Source organism: Rhinatrema bivittatum, chromosome 7 (assembly GCF_901001135.1).
Source record: "Rhinatrema bivittatum chromosome 7, aRhiBiv1.1, whole genome shotgun sequence".
NCBI lineage: Eukaryota > Metazoa > Chordata > Amphibia > Gymnophiona > Rhinatrematidae > Rhinatrema > Rhinatrema bivittatum.
In genome coordinates this window covers 132,756,649-132,775,897 of record NC_042621.1, presented here as the reverse complement: position 1 = coordinate 132,775,897, position 19,249 = coordinate 132,756,649, and the positions used below count along the sequence as shown (strand labels likewise).

Sequence of the window (19,249 nt, the reverse complement as noted above, 5' to 3'; positions counted from 1 at the left end):
CCTTAGGAAGCAGCTCAGATAGATTGGGGGTCTGTCTTTTTAGGGGATACCTCATATAATAGGGGTCAAGCCACGGCTAGAACCATGACTTCTTTTGTGGTGGCAAGGCGCTTTCTATAGCTTCATAACTGGTCAGCAGATTCTATATCCAAGACTTAGCTGATCAAGTTTAAGGGAAATCTTCTGTTTGAAGATTTGCAAAAGTTTACGAAGGCCTTGGGTTAGTCTAAGGTGCCCAGGTTTCTAGAGGATAAGCTCAAGGGGGTCTTCAAAATTCACACCCTTCAGAAGTCAATATCAGGATCCAGATGTTGAGAGGTCAGGGAGATCTTCAGGTGGTCAACAATCCAGACTTTATTTTAATCCTTTTGAAACAATAAATGTGTAGCGAAGGACACAGGCCCAGGAATTGCCACAGGCTCTTGCAACTCACAATAAAGGTTTGGGAACCCAGTCTTCAATTCAGGAGATAAGAGGATGATTGTCAGCATTTTACTGGATAGGTACAAATTACGTCAGATCAATGGTTTCTAGAGGTACTCAATGGCTTCACGTCTGAGTTTTCCTTTCCTATTTCAGGTGCTTTTATGGTGTCCCCTTGTCATTCCCCTTAAAGTGGAGGCGGTGTGGGTAAATCTAGAACATCTATTGTTAGGAGTGGTGGTTCCAGGGAAGATACTCAATCTACTTTGTGGTTCCAAATAAGGAAGGGACTTTTCGATCCATATTAAACTTGAAAAAGATCAAGAAGACTCTGAAAGTGTCTCATTTCAACACAGAAAACTTAAAATCGGTTATGGTAGCTGTGAGACAAGGGGAATTCTTAATGTTCTTAGATATGATGGAGGGATATCTACATATATTGATTAGAGAGGATCATCGGAGATATCTTTGTTTTGCGATTCTGGGTGGGGGTAGGGGATCACTTCCAGTTTTGAACTCTACCCTTTGGTTTGGCTATTGCTCCAAAGACCTTTTATAAAGAAATGATGATGGTGGCAGCAGCACTTCAGTGAGAAGGTATTTTGGTTCACTCATTTGTAGACAACTGATTGATTTGGGCAAAGACAGCTCAGGAGAACCAGGGTTCTATGGCCAGTGTAGTGTGTGGGTGGGATTTTTTTGTTTTCTTGTTTTGGTTTTTTCCTCCAGAATCTACCCTTAAAGCCTACTTGGCTATCTGAAATAATAGTGGGGATAATGTTGCCCAGTCTATGCGCAATAACCTTGGCTAATATTTTCAAGTCGCAGTTTAATAGGGAAATTGGTCTATAAGAGGCTGGGTGTAAAGGGTCCTTTCCTGCCTTAGCCAATACAGTGATATAAACTTTGTTAAATTCCTTTGGAAAGGAGCCCCTTTAAAAACCATCCTCAAAAAAACCTCTTCAGAACCTTTGCTACCTGAGGACCCAAGATCTTATAATTAAGATTAAATCCATCTGGGTGGGGCTTTGTGTGATTTTCCCCATCTTAATTATTAGTACAATCTCCGGCTCTTCAATGGGTCTATTTATATATTCCAGCTGTTCCGGGCTTAATTTTGGTAAAATTAAATCCTTACAGGACTCTTCCTCTAATTCTCCCCCTTTTTCTGTCCTCTGAGTAGAGGGATTCATAAAAATCTTTAATATTTCAGATTTCCTCACTCTTTCCCACAATATTGCCTTGATATGATATCATTTTCTCAGTATGTTTTCTCCTTTACGGATTTGACTGCACTAGCTAATAGCTTTCCAGATTTGTTACCGAATTGAAAAAAATTATGCTTTGCATGTTGTAACATATTTTGTGCCCTCACACGAAGGAGGGAGTTTAGGTTGTCAACCACAGTTGTATATTCTGGCAGTCTTTTTTACTATGCTGTTTAATTTCCTTTTGAAGTACCTCATCTTCTCCTCTTATTGCAACATATTTTTCTTCATGGACTTTTTCTTCCATAAAATATACAATATAATGTCCCCTCTAAGAACCATTTTACTGGTTTCTCAGTATAATGTTGGAAAATCTGCATGTTGACTTTTAAGTTCATATTTCTTCCATTTTTTCCATAAAAAATATCTTGAAGTTCTATATCATCTGCTAATAACTAGGAAACCACCACGTTTATTCTTTCTTCCCGTCAGCAGTGATGTTGAAATCATCCATATCCAAGAATGATCTGATATCACGGAGGGGCAAATTTTAGCAGACATCACCTTTGAAAAATTAAACTATCTTTATTTCCTCTGATCCCAGTTCAGTAGTCCTTGTTAATTGTAACTGCTTTCTTCAACACGTTATTTCTGTTTTTGATGTATTCATTGCACCCCTGTTTATTTGTAAACCAACATGATGTGATCATTTCATGAATGCCGGTATATAAAAACCTTAAATAAAATAAAAAAATGAGTCTGAGATAATTAGGTATATAGTCAATTCTAGAGAGACCCATGTGCCCGGGAAATGTGTGTAAAATCCCAGACTTGTGGCTTGAGAACTCTCCAGACATCTTTTAATTGGAATATTTTGCAAAAAGTACGCAATTCCCTTCAACTTCCCCCTGCTCAAAGGGTTTCCTCCTGGAGATTTATCAAGCATGGAGTCAAGAACACAATTGAAGTCATCAGTCACTATAAGTGCTCCCTTAGCCACTTTTATTAATTTTCCTTCTAAACCTGTAAAAAAAAAAGAAAAAACATGGTGTTATTAATTTGGGGCATCTAAATTGCATAAAGTTATCTTTCCCATTGAATTTCCCCGTAAGAATTATAAATCTCCCTGCCAAATCTGTGAGTTCATTAGTTCTTTGGAAACAAACATTTTTACTGAATAAAAATAGCAACTGCACCTTTCTTCCCTTGTGAAGCTGAAAAATAACAATCTTTCACCCACTCCCTTTTAAGCTTCATATTCTCTGCCTCTGATAGATGTTTCTTGAATGCATGCGACTGCTGCCTTATGTCTATACAAAGCTTGTAATACTTTCTTGCATTTTATAGGGGAGCCAATTCCATCCCCATTCCAAGATCCTACCCTTATCTTATGCCCAATAATCCTACGGCTGATAACTGCTGTTCTAAAGTGAGAAACTCCCAGCCATACCTCCCACCACTAAAACATCCATCCCCATTTCCAGCCATAACACCATAACTCTGGCCTTGTAAGCTGTATTCTTCATCTTGGACTCATTAGGTTGACCATTCTCTTGTACCCCATATCATCAGTGATATGATTGATTACATGTATGACATCTTTATTATGTATGTTTTTATTGTATATCACCTAGGCCTGTCTGTATTAAACGATTAATACATTTTAATAAATGAAATGAAAAAAAAAAATGAAATCAATATTTGTCCCTCCCCTCTCCCCTTCTCCTAAACTTACCAGTTCTCTACTTTGAGAACATGCGATACGTGCAATATGCGTATGCGTGCTCCCCCTCCATTCTCTAGTAACTGTCTCTACTCCGAGTTCATACGCCTCTTATATGCTCACTGTTAACAAGAGCCTATTTCTGACATGATCACTTACAAGCAGTGAGACAACCATGTTATAATTGTCCATGTAACATCTTAATGAAGTTAGAAATACAAGATAAACACTAACATCTCCTAGCATCCCAAACTGCACATTTATTACTCAAATTTCTAAAGCCTTACTCATTCTTTGGCTACAGCCTGACTGGCCTGTCCCTTAAATGCAGTCTTTCTAATCAGGGCCATCTCCGACAAGACCTTTGCAGCAGCAGTATATTTCTTTCTTATCTTCTATCTCTCCTTTTCCCTTTCCTCTTTTATTCTTCTTTCTTTTCCCTTTGTTTTGTGTTAGGAAGCTAATTCCAACTTGCCCTCTTTAATTTCTTCCCAGGTGCTAAGTTCAATTATAATCATGCAAAAGATCATCTCCGGTATGATCTATATGCATACTTTTGTGCTAAACTTAGTGACAGAGTTCCTTTCTCCCCTCTCCTGCTTAGGTTGAAATTAGAACTCATTGTTTCTTGTATTTACGTGTCCAGTTAAGCACAGACCATCGCTTCTTAAATCCGACTGCTTAAATATGGAGGTCTATTTCCTTCTCGGTCTCCGCTTATTTATTTATTTATTTAAAGAGTCTTCTATACCGGCGTTAGTCGAAACATCACATCGGTTTACATCGAAATATAGGACGGAAATTACAAAAAACAGGGGAGGGAGTAAGGGTACAAAGAACCAATAGGAAAGCAAGAAGGCATAGAAGCAAAACAGGTGAAACTAGCAACAAGTGAACTATCAAGCCTTGAAGACAAAATCTGAGTCAAATTCAGAGCAATATGACATCACAGTTCAAGAGACGTCAAGGATTTTGGGGAAAGGCTTGTTTGAAAAACCAAGTCTTAAGTTGGGCTCTGAATTTTATGATGCATGGTTCAAGTCTGAGGTGGGTCGGGAGTGAGTTCCAGTGCATGGGTCCAGCAATGGAGACCTCCGATCCCTCGTAGATGTGAGGTGCGCTTTCTTTAGGGAGGGCACATGGAGGAACCCTTTGTTAGTGGTCCTCGTCGGTCGATTCGGGTATGCAAATTGGAGGGGTCGACGTGCCAGTTGGAGTTAAGTGAATATAAGGCTTTATGGATAATGGTCAGGGATTTATAGAGGATACGGGAGGGAATGGGGAGCCAATGCAGGTCCTTCAGGATCGGGGAGATATGGTCATATTTGCGAGCGTTGGAGAGGGTTCTGGCTACAGCGTTCTGCAGCATTTTTAGGGGCTTTATGGAGGAGTAGGGTAAGCCAAGAAAGAGGGAGTTACAATAATCCATCTTGGACGTGAGCATAGCCTGGATAACCGTACGGAAGTCACTGGCATGAAGTAGTGGTTTCAGGTTTTTTAAGACCTTAAGTTTGTAGAAACCCTCTCTGAGGATGTCATTAATATGTTTTTTGAGGTTCAGTTGCTGGTCGATTTGTATACCCAGGCTCCTTGCGCAGAGCTGCGCGTGGAGAATCTTGTAGGCGGGGTCATTTGTGAGTGAGGGTGTAGTAGGGAGATGCTGGGAGATGAGGAGCAGTTATTTATTTATTTTTATTTAAGTTCTTTTAATATACCGATGCTCAAGACAGGGTCTTATCGTACCGGTTTACAATAAACAAGGGGGGAAACCAGTTAACACAGGAAGCGAAAAGTTACATTAAAACAGGGAAGTAGAACACGGCTGTTGAAGAAAAAGGATAGATTAACAATTTCTATTCTAAATGTATAGAAGAGAAGGTAAGCAAGGAGCAGTTGCTTATCTGGTAAACTTAAATACAGTTCAGTTTTGGATTTGTTTAGAGCCAGATGGAGATTGGTAAGTAAGGTATTGATGGCGGCAAGACAGTTTCCCCAGGATTCAAGGGCGTTGGATAGGGAGCCTTGAATGGGTATGATGATTTGAACGTCATCAGCGTAGATAAAGAATTTGAAGCCGAGTTCTGATAAACATTTGCACAAAGAGGTGAGGTAGATATTAAAAAGGGTAGAGAAAAGGGAGGAGCCTTGAGGGACTCCTTGGGAGTGGGCGTGGTGGGTGGACTCAGCATTGCCTATTTTCACAGTGAATCGCCTGTTGTCGAGGTAGGATGAGAACCACTTAAGGGCTGTGCCGGAAAGGCTGATGTCGGTTAGGCGGGAAAGAAGGTGGTTGTGATTTATAGTATCGAAAGCTGCTGAAATGTCCAGTAGAGCAAGAGTGTAGCTGTGACCTTGATCCATTCCCCTGAGTAAGTGGTCGGTCAAGGATAGTAAGAGGGTTTCGGTGTTGAGATATTTGCGGAAGCCGAATTGGGAGGAGTGGAGTAGGTTGTGGGTTTCCAGGAATTCTGTAAGTTGCGAGTTGACGACCTTCTCCATGACTTTTGAGATGAAAGGGAGATTGGAGGTAGGCCGAAAATTGGCAGGGTCCTTTGGGTCTAGTGAGGGTTTTTTGAGCGGTGGTTTCACCACAGCATGCTTGAGTGAGTCGGGGACAATGCCTGAGAAGAGGGAGCAATTGATGACATTCGCAATGGGTTTAGAGATGGTGTCGGGTATGGTGAGGAGGGCTTTGGTTGGGATAGTATCTGAGGGGTGAGTTGCGGGTTTCATCTTTTTAAGGACTCTATGGGTCTCCCTGTTTCATTCACTTTGGAGGAAGGTGTTAACAGCTCTACGAGTGTAGGCGATGGGATTCTTCAGGTATGCATGACTTTACGATCTTCTCTGGTTAAGCCTGACGTTATAGCTTTGGAGGCAGTGTGGAATGCAGCTGTCTCTTTGGAAGCAGCTATTTCTTCTTTAACTGTTTCACTTGCCACTAATTGTTGAGTACTTGCCACTTAAGGTCAGGTTGCAACTTTTGGAGTGAAGTTTCAAGAATTGGAATCTTGTATTTCATCTGTGGAGAATATACAGACAGCATAAATTGGTTCAATCTGACTTAATTTACTCAAAAAAGTTGGAAAATGTAGAAAATTCCTTAATAGTTTTGAATTTAAGGGTCTTAAACTTTCCTTTATTTAAAATGGTTCCTCCAAATGATCTATTTAAAACCTATTTGTCTCAAATTCTTAAAATACCATCACAAGCTATGCCTGTTATCTCCAAGGCTGCTTATTTGCCTCAAAGTGAACAAGGAACATCAGAAGATCAATAATCAAATTCTCTTCTAAATTTGATTGATATCCTTGAACTATCTCTGGAGACGGTTATTTGTAAGAGAGGAACATTGTTGGTTTCCTTTGCATTTATTTCAGATAGAAATTCTGTGTTGAGGTTTAAGAACATAAGAAGTTTCCATGCTGGGTCAGACCAAGGGTCCATCAAGCTCAGCATCCTGTTTTCAACAGAGGCCAAACCAGGCCACAAGAACCTGGCAATTACCTAAACACTAAGAAGATCCCATGCTACTGATGCCAGTAATAGCAGTGGCTATTCCCTAAGTAAACTTGATTAATAGCAGTTAATGGACTTCTCCTCCAAGAACTTATCCAAACCTTTTTTGAACCCAGCTACACTAACTGCACTAACCACATCCTCTGGCAACAAATTCCAGAGCTTAATTGTGCGTTGAGTGAAAAAGAATTTTCTCTGATTAGTCTTAAATGTGCTTGGAGGATAAACCGCCAGATATTTGTTTGGCAACTTAGGATGGTTGATTATATGATTCTGGAAAGTACAATAAGCGCAAAGAAGATAAGGGGTATGTAACTGCTTGGGCCAAGTTTTCTCATTTATTTAAATGTTTTATATTTTTATATTTTTATTCCAATTAACTTGTTACAATGTAAAGAATAAGCAGTTCATGCCTTATTTGTTATGTTTGATGTAAACCGATGTGATATCTCGATCGAATGTCGGCATATAAAAATAAATAAATATGCCGTCTTTCCATGTGAGAATCCCTAGTTCATAATGGTTTACAGGTAAAACACTCATAATTATGAGTGCTACAAGGTGGACAAACATTCATTATAAACAGAAGTAATACAATGAAAGACATATAACGTGAAAACAAAGCTATATTATAGGGGTTTGCCGGGGGGGGGGGGGGGGGGGGGGGGAGGTTATTTTATTTTGGTTATCTGAATCATGGGGAGCTGGGTGTTTCTGTCAAGTAGAAGGCATTTTTGAATAGCCAAGATTTTAAGTCTATCTTGAATTTTTTTTTGTCTGTTAATGTTTGAAGTTCTTCTGGCATGGAATTCCATAGCTTTGGGCCAGCAATTGATATCACTCTCTCTGGTTTGGGTTAGTTGAGAACCTTAAGTTCGGGATTTCTAGCAGACCTTTGATCTGTGATATGAGAGTTTGCGGGGGGGGGGGGGGGGTTTGTGTGATTAAATGTTGTTCCAAGCAGATCATTGTTAGGGTTAATGTTATTGAATATTATTGTTAGAACTTTATAATGTATTTTTGACAGTACAGGAAGCTAATGCAGAGCCATCAGTGTGGGGTGATGTGGTCAAATTTCCTTGCTTCATCTTATCTGATGAGAGTAAATCTTCACTTATAGCGCAATGGTATTCAACTGAATGGTGAAAAAAAATATGGGGCTGGAAGGAATAGTGTGCTAGTGCAGGGAGGTAGGGGAGATGCTGGATGTTGCTGGTGTGTGTGTGTGTGTGTGTGTGTGGAGATGAATGTGATAAGAAGATGGGAGCCTGTGTATGGGGGGGTGTTTGAGAGCGAATGCTTGTGGTAGGGGTTAATAATGATATGGGGGCATAATGTTATTACAAGGAAGTGAAAAATGTCCCAGCAAGGATATGGTTTGAGATATATGGTGGGGTTCCAGAAGGTAAACACCCTTTTGAATGTTATAAGAGTTAGTTATAAACTTATTGTAAAGTATTTTATAGGGTGGACAAATATTTTGCTCATATTGATATGTCCACACCTTGTTTTTGTACATTTGGCTGAACAAAGTTTTTTATTTTGCTTTGAACAACTGAAATATGTAGTGTCTTGCTGAATAAAAAAGATCCCCCCCCCCCCCCCCCCAAAAAAAAACCAAACAAACCAGACACAACTAGCTTTGTTACCTCGGCGATCATTTCGTTAGGGAGGCCCAATCCCAATGCACTTCCCATTGGGGCAGTCATCTTCCCTTCTCCCACACCAAGTTTTTCCTTATCCTTTTTTTGGCCCCCTTAACAGGTATAATTTCAGGCAATTTTTACATAAACTTGTCATTGACATACACTCACAGCTAAGATGAGTTTTAGCGTTTCTAGATTGCAAGCGATTCAGAGGGGTGGCACCTGGAGCTCTGAGATGCATGTTCTCCCAGGCTCACCACATCATGTAGCCATCTCCTTTTTCTTACTGGTTACTCCTCTCTCTAGGCGGCCTAGCATTCTTCTGGCTTTAGCTATCATCACATTACTTTGCCGCCTTCAGATCACCAGACACTATCACCCCAAGGCCCCTCTCCCAGTTGGTGCACATTAGTCTCTCACCTCCATGACATACACATCTTTTTGGATTACCGCAACCCAGATGCATCACTCTGTTCTTCTTGGCATTGAATCCTAGCTGCTGACTATTCAAGCTTTCTTAAATCACTTTCCATTCTCTCTACTTCAGGTGTGTCTACTCTTTTGCAGATCTTAGTATCATCCACAAATAGACAAACATTACCTTCTATCCCTTCTGCATTGTTGCTCACAAATATATTGAACAGAACCAATTCCTGTGGCACTCCACTCAATGCTGTTCTTTCTTCAGAGTTGGTTTCATTTACCAATATATGCTGTCTTCTGTCAGTCAACTAGTTTGTAGTCTACTCCACCACCTTGGCCTCGAGTCCCAAGCTTCCCATTGTATGCATAAGCCTCCTATGTTGGACTGTATCAAAAAGCTTTGCTGAAATCCAAGTAAATCACATAGAGCACTCTTCCTTGATCCAAATCTCTAGTCACCCAATCAGATTTGTCTGAGAGTACCTTCACCTGGTGAATCCATGCTGCCTCTGGTCAAGCAACTCACCTGATTGTAGATAGTTCACTATGCTTTCCTTCAGCAGCATCTCCATTAATTTTCCCACCATCAAATTGATGCTAACCAGCCTTCTCTGTGCTACTACTCTTGTGAAGTGGGACCATTACAGCTCTTCTCCATCATACGGCACCACTTCTATTTCCAGGGATTTATTGAACAGGTCTTTCAGCTGACTCGCCAGCATACCTCTGAGCACTCACAGTATCCTGATCCTCATCTTGTCCATGTTCAATTTTCCTAGCTCTTCCCATACATTCTCTTCTGAAAACAGTTTTGTCTACCCCACCCTGATTTTATGGCTTTCTCAACCAGCAATAGTCCTTCTCCTAGGTCTTTGTACAAATGGGAGAAGCCAGTGATGAATTTGATGGCTTCCAGAAGCAATACAAAGGTGAAGAACTTCTTCAGTTAAAGAAAGAAGGGTTCATCATGGTTGGATGCTCTGATTGATAAATGGCCGGTGCTAGGTCGCCTTTATGTATTTCCACCTTGGTCCCTAGTGAGCAGGATTGTGCAGAGCATCAGGAGCTTGTAATCTTTGTACTTTCCTATTGGCCGAGGCATGCCTGATATGTATATTTGGTATGGTTGTTGGCAGGAGAGCCACTACTATTGTAGGCAGGTTGGGGGGTGCAGGGGTCTGTCTGCTACAAGACACTGCTAGCTGCTGTCCCACTTACTTGCAATCCTAAATCAGGGAAAAGGCAACATGTAATCTCCTCAGAAATAGACCTGCCTTTATCAGTTTTGGCAGGACATAGCATTTAGCAAATAATAACAATTCCTATCTTTAACATCCTGGCTACTAAGCACCAGTTTTCCCTAAAGAAAGAAAGTTCTGTATCATGGGTGGTAACAAAGCATGCCATAAACCTTAGCCTGCTTAAGACACTAATACTTAGGACTAACTTACTTACCCCATATTCTAACTTTCAGGTGTTTCCTCCGTTCACCTCTGAAGTAGGTTCCTGCTAGAGAGCGTGGGCAGGGGAGAGGCTTGCTTCCTGGCTTGGTGCAGGCTGAGCAGTCTGGGCTGGTTCTCACCCTTTGGGATAGCAGGGAGATCTGGTCGGCCTCTGACCCTCCTTTTGCTTCCAGGGATGCCTCAGCACTGGTTCTCGCTCTCAGGGTTTTCTCCCCAGGTTTTCGTTCAGGATTTGGGCCTGCTCCTCCTCCGGGGGTCCGTGGCTTGCCTCCCTGCTCTTTTGGATTCAGGGTCACTCTGCCAGGAGGTTCTTTTTCTTTCTTTCTTTCTTTCTTTCCTTTTTTTTCCCTCCTGTCTTATACTTCCCAGCTGATAAATATGCATAAGCTCATGCATAACCTCGAGGTGGGTAGAGGGTCTCTTTCCGCATTGCAGGTCTTTTTTTTTTTTTCCCCTCCCCATTTCTTTGGCAGGGGTCCTGCCACATTGCAGGTCCTTTCCCCCCTCCCATTTCTTTGGGGGAAACTACCACGTTGGCATGTCAAGCTGTGTTTCAGAGTGTCAGCATTGTCTCAGGCTGCCCCCCTTTCTTGCAAAGGTGGGGGTCTCTGCTTGCTTGAACATCCCTGACACTTGCTTAGGATCTTAAGTTGTATTGTCTCTTCTGTCTGATTTCTTTATTTGCACTGGAACTGACAAACAGGCACATCTAATAAGGCATCCTTCTCTGCATTAGAACAAGGCCTCTAGTTTCCACTGATGCACTGCAGTTTAAAGTTCAAAGTTCACCTGGGTAAAATTCCTTCTCTTGCTATAGCAGGGTCTGGGCTGTTGGAATTTAGCCTGTATCTGGCTATTATAATTCATCATTGGTAAACAGGAGATATTGCCCTACAGTATTGCCTCTGACCAGGAGTTTGTTACTACAAGGCCTGATATTGAATGGAGATCCTACTCATTTTTGTCTTACAGCCTGGCCTTTGAGAGGGCACATTTAGTTAAGAAGGGTTATTCCCAGAGTGTTGTGAACATTCTTACAGGCAAAGAAGGTTTTCCCTTACCTAACCATTTCTATAATAAAAAAATGATTGTATAATGTCTGTAATTACCAGAAACACCAATAATTTCCTAGTGTACTCACCAAAAAGTTACAAAATATGCCTAGCCTATCAGAAACAATAATTTCACCTCCTCCACCAGTTCCTTTACGATATCTGCATATGGACTCTCTACCTGGGTAACATCAAACTAGGTTGAGAGAACATTGCACAAATCTCATCTTTGTGTGAGTTTTCTCACTCCTAAGGTCATCAAATATTCACAAGAGTGTTCTGTTCGTACGTCACATTCTGCATGTCAAAGTGGCCCCTAACCCCTACACTAATACCTACACCTCACCTCGAGTAACTAGATGGGCCTCATATAGGGGTATAAATACTTACCTAGTATGAGGCATTATGGCTAGTCAGTCTCTCGCTCTCTCTCTTTCACTCTCATATAGCCATGCCCCTTTTTCGTATCACAGGCATGAAAAACTTGGGCATAACTCCAGGGCCCCCACTGTATTTAGGAAATCTACCATCTGGGATTTTTCTAGCCCTGATTATATTCATGGATGGAGTTAATTCACTGTCACAGTGGATGTACATTAAAGAGTAAGATTCCATGCTCCTTTCTTATGCATGAAGAATCTCAGGTTTTATGAAATGCTTCTATCCCACTGCTGAGTTTTCAAGTTTATAAAATCTGTGTCAGAAAGTAGTTCAGACTTCACTTTATAGGGCATTCTTTGTTTGCAATATGCATCATTATATTATTGTGGTATTGGGTAGGGTATAAGACTTTTTATGGAAAAGTAGTGATTCCTGTTCTATAAATTGATCACTCAGGGGTCATGGACCACTTTTGGTCACTTCTGCAAAATTGTCTACACATGCAGTCCTGTTCCTAACTACCCCCCCCCCCCCCCCCCCCCCCCCCAAAAGAGAGAAAATTAAAATTCCCCTTGATTACCAGACCGACAATTAGGTGGTTGGACTTAATGGCCTTTGGTCTTTGTGTTGAAATTGGGTCTTTGTGCCGCTGAGATCTCTTATTTGGTACTGAGACCTTTTTGTTTACCCAGTAAGGCCTCCTTTTCTTTGCATCCTGGAATTGACAGGCAGATGGCAGCCTTAACTCCTGCCGTTTCCTGCAGCTAAAACGTAACTGGTTATCTTACTTGTATTCCCCAAAGTGAGGCTTGTCATGCATTTTCCCCTAGTTTCTATGAATTCATATAATGCTACGACATTTTGGATTGCTGTTAGTCAGGAAGTTGGTGCCTTAGGCTCTTACTGGTTGTATGATAGAAGCCCCAGGGTTACTCAGCCCAAAATTTACTAGAAAATTTCATTCTTGGCTGTGAGTACAGAGAGATCACATTTGTGCCAAGGCCATCTCATGTGGACAGGCTTTCCTGACCTTCCCAGGCACTGCTGAATAGAGGGAAATATGCCTGATTAGCATTTACTGTTTAAAGCCTTGTTTTACCTTTTACCTTTTTTTGTTTTGTTTAATGTTCCTGTTTTTTGTTAAACTCTTTTAGTTAAACGGTCTGTCTTGGCCTGATTGATTAACTCATTATTTCTGCAGGTACATGTCTAGAAATTGTGTGACCTCTGTATTGTGTTGGATCTCATTGTCCCTAGAAACCACCAGGGGATTAGCTTGCAGTGGGGGCTTTCCCAGAGGCAAGCAGGAGCCCAGTTGACAGCTGGGAGGTTACCAGTGTAGGGGAGTGTGTGCATGTGCAGGCAGGCCTGAGCAGTGCTTGATGGGACCCTTGAAGTGTATAATAGGGTGAATCCTGCGTGGGTGTTAAGGGTATTGCTAAGGCATTATGTGACAATCTTCTTTCAAGTCAATTATGTAATTGGTTCCTTGAGCACCAGTAGACAAGTATTGCAGATCTTTATTGATTATTTTCACTTGTTAGGGGTTGCCGGGGGTTTCTTCTGACCATTGTATAAATCTACATTCTGTCTTTTTTGTTCAGCACCATTTGTATATTTCAGTGTTTTGTATATGTTTTGCAAAAGCAAGAATACCTGTTCTACCTCCACATCCTGCCTCAGGCTGAAATTGTTTCATACATGATGTGACTATGTAGCTGCTTTTGTGCTCATAGCAAAGTCACAGGCAGAGATGTCTGGTTCACCTGCTCGTTCTTTCTCTACAGAAAAAGAAAAAAGACAAATCTCACAAACACCATAAAAAGTCCAAGAAATCCAAGAAAATGGAAGATGACGACCTGCAGGCACCCAAACCCAAAAAGATGAAGAAAGAGAAGTCTGATGGGGACATAAAGAGAGAATTGCAGCCCAATGGAATCCTGCTCTCACAATCTGTGCCGGAATCTGTTGAAGACTTATCTAGTGGAGAGTATGAGAGTGATGAGGAACATGAGGTAACATCTGACCGCAGGGAGAGAGAGAGCCTGTTTCCCTTTCCTCCTTAATACCGTAGGCAGGTGTAACTGGTTTTCTGTCCTGTAGGCAGGAGCATCTTTGGAGTGCTCCTTTGTTGGAGGAAGGCCTCAAGAAGGGAATGAATGTTAAAAGTTCTGTAAGCATTTTCTCCTTGCTCTGGAGCTCTGCTTCCGTATCCTTCAAGGTGTTTGGCGTATGCTACAATGCCGTCGTTGTGCTGTTAAGAGAAAGTGGGGATGGAATCTGGGAGTAAGTGGCGTTCATCAGCTGCCTATCATCAGTTAGGACAATCAGAATAGTACAGCTTTAAGTGTAAAGCAGCGTCTTCACACAGCTGGTGCAAAGAAAGTTCTGTGGAAATAAGTTATGGTTATATCGTGCAAATCATGTATAAAAAGTTAGCAGTGTGCCTCTAGGTCAGGGGTCGGGAACCTATGGCTCGCGAGCCAGATGTGGCTCTTTTGATGGCTGCATCTGGCTCGCAGACAAATCTTTAATAAAGTAAAAATCTAACAAAACCCACCACCCTCCTGACCCCCCCCCCCCCCAAAGACCTGCCAAAAGTCCCTGGTGGTCCGGCTGCCAGTAGTCAAAATGGCGCCGTTGGCCCTTTGCCCTCACTGTCACTGGGGTCGACCAATGGCGGCGGTAGCCCCTGTGACATAGTAAGGGCAAAGGGCCGTCGGCTGCCAGTAATCAAAATGGCGTCAACAGCCCTTTGCCCTTACTATGTCACAGGGGCTACTGCTGCCATTGGTCGACCCCAGTGACATAGTGAGGGCAAAGGGCCGTCGGCGCCATTTTGACTACTGGCAGCCGATAGCCCAAGTCCAGGAGATCGCTCCCAGACCGCTCCTGGACCCCCGCTGGACCTCCAGGGACTTTTGGCAGGCTTTGGGGGGGGTCAGGAGGGGTGGAGGGTTGTAGTAAATTAAGTTTGGAGGTCTTGGGGGCATCAGGAGGGTGGGGGGGGGGTTTTGTTAGATTTTTACTTTTTTATTAAAGATTTGTCTGCGAGCCCTGGACCCCCTGCTGGACCACCAGGGACTGTTGGCAGGTCTTGGGGGGTCAGGGGGGTGGGGGGGTTGTAGTTAGTATGGCTCTCACGGAATTACATTTTAAAATATGTGGTGTTCATGGCTCTCTCAGCCAAAAAGGTTCCCGACCCCTGCTCTAGGTATAGAGAAGGGTGACCAAAATGATAAAGGGGATGGAATGATTCCTCTGTGAGGAAGGGCTAATAAAGAGGTTAGGAATCTTCAGCCTGGGGAAGATATGATAGAGGTCTATAAAATGAGTGTTGTGGAACAAGTAAATATTAATCTGTTTACTCTTTCACAAAGTACAAAGACTAGGGGAGATACAATGAAGTTATTAGGTGATACGTTTAAAACTATTAAGAGTATTTTTTTTTATTCACTGCATAATTAAGTTCTGGAATTTATTGCCAGAGGATGTGGTGAAAGCTGTTAGTGTACCTGTGTCTAAAAAGGTTTGGACAAATTTCTGGAAGAAAAGTCCATAGATGTTTTATTCAGTAGAGTTGCAGACATCCACTTCTTATCCCTGGGAAAAGTATCATGGAATCTGCCTGCCTTTTGGGATCCTGCCAGGTACTTGTGACCTGGATTGGCCACTTTTGGAAATACTGGGCTTGATGGATCTTTGGTCTGACCCAGTATGATAAGTCTTATGTTCTTATGACTCTTTTCCAGTCCCTGCAGTTGGAAATGGGCCTGGTTAGAGAGCATCTCTGAGTGCAGACCCAAGGGAAATTGAGATAGAGAAAAACTGGCACCACATAGTGCCTGGGAAAGGGGCATGGTTAGAGAGAGAGAATAGCAGGGCAAGGGAAGGGGATATAGTTAGAGAGCTACCAGTGTGCAGACCGAGCAAGGGGGATTAGCAAGTTCAGGACCAGCAGGGGAAGGGTTTCAGATGTGCAGTTGGAGCACTGGGTGGGGCAGAGACGTTCATAGTTTGGACCCAGTTTGAGGGGAGGTGGGGGAAGTTGGGAGTGCTGGTGGGGGAAGAGAGCAGCTCATGGTTAAAAATCGTTTCCTGCTGTGATGAAATGTTGTTTTCTTTTTCTTTTCTTTCTTAATTTAACAGGAATTAACAGCAGAACAGAAAGAAGGTGCCTTCTCCAACTTCTGTATTTCCAAGCAAACCATTGAACTTCTAAATGGTAATTTCCTTCTTGAAATGGTGGATTAGGGACTGAGTAGTGGGATCATAGACAGGGGCTGGGTTATTGGGGACAATTGATTAGGAAAAGCAAAGGATAGATGGGTGGGCAGCTGTAGGGTGGGAGGATTGGATTATAAGGTCCATGGATCCTGGAAGCTCTAGTATTGCCTATCTTCTTTAGCATTAATCCTTCTACTGTTGCACCATGTGTATGTGAAAAGGTGCAACGATACATTTGTGTGACTAGCATCTATTATGTTACATTATGTTTACTTTTATGAATATTTTTGTACCCTCCTCCGAACATTGGAGGGGTGGGTAATAAATTATTTAAAATAAAAAAAAAAAAATGATATGACTGCTGAGTGGTTGTTTCCAGACCTGTGTGTTTATATATATATATATATATATATATATATATATATATATATATATATATATATATATATATATATATCTATATATATATATATATATATATATATATATATATATATATATATATATATATATATATATATAATCTCATCTCGAAGCCGAAGTGTGAAACTTTGACTGTTTTATGGAAGATGGAACTGAGATCCCAGTTTACTTTCTAAAGTACTAGTTTCCTCTTTCATTGTGGTTCCAGTTTTGAGGCACCATGTAATGATAAACCTTTTTCCTTTTTTTCAGCCAGGGGTGTGACCTACTTGTTCCCTGTTCAAGTGAAAACATTCCAGCACGTCTATGAAGGAAAAGATGTGGTTGCTCAGGCTCGAACAGGAACAGGGAAAACCTTCTCTTTTGCAATCCCCTTAATTGAAAAGCTTCAGGGAATGGCCCAAGTGCCCAGGAGAGGCAGAGCGCCCAAGGTAATTCCATGGACATAGAGCTTGCAAGTGGCGTGCTGTGTGGAGACAAGAAGGGTGTGGTTGGGATTAATGCATAGTTTTTAGGATTATAGCGTCTTCAGAAACTCATGAGAACCTAAGAGATGCCGTGGTGGGTCAGACCAAGGTCCATTGAGCCCAGCACACTGAATCTGACAGTGGCCAATTTGGGTTACAGGTACCCAGTAGATCCCAAAGAGTAGATCTGTTTCTTGTTGCTCACTCCCAGGGATAAGTGATGATTTTACCAAGTCAACCTGACACTAATAATTGTTTCAAAATTTTTCCTCCAGGAACTTATTCAAAACATTTTAAAAATCCACTTTGCTAGTTGCTTTGACCAAGTCCTGTGGTACCAAATTGCATGGCTTGATTGTGCATTAAGTAAAAAAAAAAACTTTTCTACGATTTGTTTTAAATCTGGTTAGTTTCATGGCATGTATCGCCTTGGTTATGTACGCTTTCAAATACATGTTTACATGTTCCAGTGCACTCATGGAGAAGGTGCAGAGAAGAGTGACCAAAATGGTAAAGGGGATGGAACAGTTCCCCTATAAGGAAAGGCTAAAGAGGTTAGGGCTGTTCAGCTTGGAGAAGAGACGACTAAGGGGGGATATGAAAGATAAAATCTTGAGAGGTCTAGAATGGGTAGATGTGAATCGGTTGTTCCCTGTACGTACCCGGATCAGTCCAGACTCCTGGGTTTTGCCTCCCCTCCAGCAGATTTAGACAGAGAAAGTTTCAACAGAATCTGCCTTATATACCAGGGTTCCGCCCACAGTTTGCCAGTATTACTCTGTCTCCAGCAAATGGTTGGGGGCAAAACTCAAGTCTGTACTGATTACTTGGTAAAAAAAAAAAAAAAAAGCAATAGAGACAGTTTGTTAGTTTGCTGAAGTTTAGTTTATTTTATTGCAAAAAAATTAAAAGAGAAAAGAAGAAAATCAGCGAGGAAGGTAGCTTATGGTCTCTAGCTTCCCAGGAGGTTGGCAGGTCTTGAGGGACCATCCCCCCTGGTTGTGTAGGCAGCCTAGCTTGGGGGGTGATACTGGGGAGCCCGGATCACTCACCCCAGCCAGACCACTTCAGGACCCGATCTGTGGACAGCGGAGTAGGTTTGAGTGACTTGGGGAAAAAAAATATATATATATATATAAATATGTTTAAGCAGCGGATTCGCAAGGCTCTCCTTTGTTCTTTTTGCCATGGCGGTTGGGGAGCGTTTCGCTTCATTTTTTTCTCCATTAAAAAAAAAAAAGGTTCCCTGTACGTACTAGGATCAGTCCAGACTGCTGGGTTATGCCTCCCCTCCAGCAGATGGAGTCAGAGAGAAGCTGAAAGGCACCCCCTAGATATACCGGTGTGCCACCTGCGATCCCTCGGTATTTTCTCTGACTCCCGCAGATTGAGAGGCATAACCTGCGGTCCTGATCTACATTGGCTAATTGGTTATCCAGGTTTTTATTTTGTATACTATACCTGACTAGATCATGCCACTCTGTGCTCAGCCTGCATCCCCGGAGGTGAGGGGACTTCGGATCCCGTTGGGGGGGGGGGGGTTCTCCACCGGAGATCTGTTGTGATCGCGTTCCGGGAACTGCCGGTGTCTATTGCTAGGCCCTTGCCGCTGAGCGCGGGAAAAGGCGCCATTTTAGGTTGTTTCCTCAGCTTTTCAACTCGCGGCAGGGGATGGGCATTCCCTGCCCCCCCCCCCCCCCCCCCCATCACCTCGGCAGCCTGTTCCGCGGCCTGTTTCTCCTGCGAGGGCAGATGCAACAGGGCAGGATAATGACACTGGGACAGAATCTGAGGAGTCGTCTTCTTCCTTCTCCTCAGATTTTATTCTGGCTATGCATAGGGCCTTTAAGGCTCAAAAGGCCACTAAGAAATGCACTTCTAAAACTGGGGGTCCCTCAGTGCCACTTTCTAAGGGACATAAGTGGTCCCGGTTGACAGACCAAGGAGGGTCCTCAAAAACGAAGCGTCCTTTAAGGTCCATGCTGCCACAGGAGGATTCGGATACAGCCTCCGATACTCCAGACCAGGAAGATCTGGATATACCAGCCCAGCCCCTGAGGGGGGTAGAGGGCGACAGAGATCAGTAGCAGGGGACTGCTTGACAGGACCACATGGCCAAGGGTGACGACCCGAAGGTGGTCCACCTGTTCCGCAGGGAGGAACTTGGGCCTCTCATTCCTTCCATTTTGGGAGAGTTAGGGATTGAGGTGCCTCCTGAAGAGTCTCGCTTAGGGTCTATGGATCCGGTGTTGTTGGGCCTGCAGGGTCCTCCTACCTCCTTTCCTATCCATTTC

At 42.6% G+C, this 19,249-nt stretch overlaps 1 protein-coding gene across 2 annotated transcripts in view; it reads left to right on the top strand.

Moving 5' to 3' along the window:
* The window catches only part of DDX21 (DExD-box helicase 21), a 156,898-nt gene that overhangs the window by 9,084 nt on the left and 128,565 nt on the right, over positions 1 to 19,249 (top strand). For both annotated transcript variants that reach the window (XM_029609157.1, XM_029609156.1), the window contains exons 2-4: positions 13,626 to 13,853; positions 15,988 to 16,063; positions 16,741 to 16,919. In XM_029609157.1, coding sequence (XP_029465017.1) covers positions 13,626 to 13,853; positions 15,988 to 16,063; positions 16,741 to 16,919 — 483 coding nt within the window. The remainder of the gene's footprint in view (positions 1 to 13,625; positions 13,854 to 15,987; positions 16,064 to 16,740; positions 16,920 to 19,249) is intronic.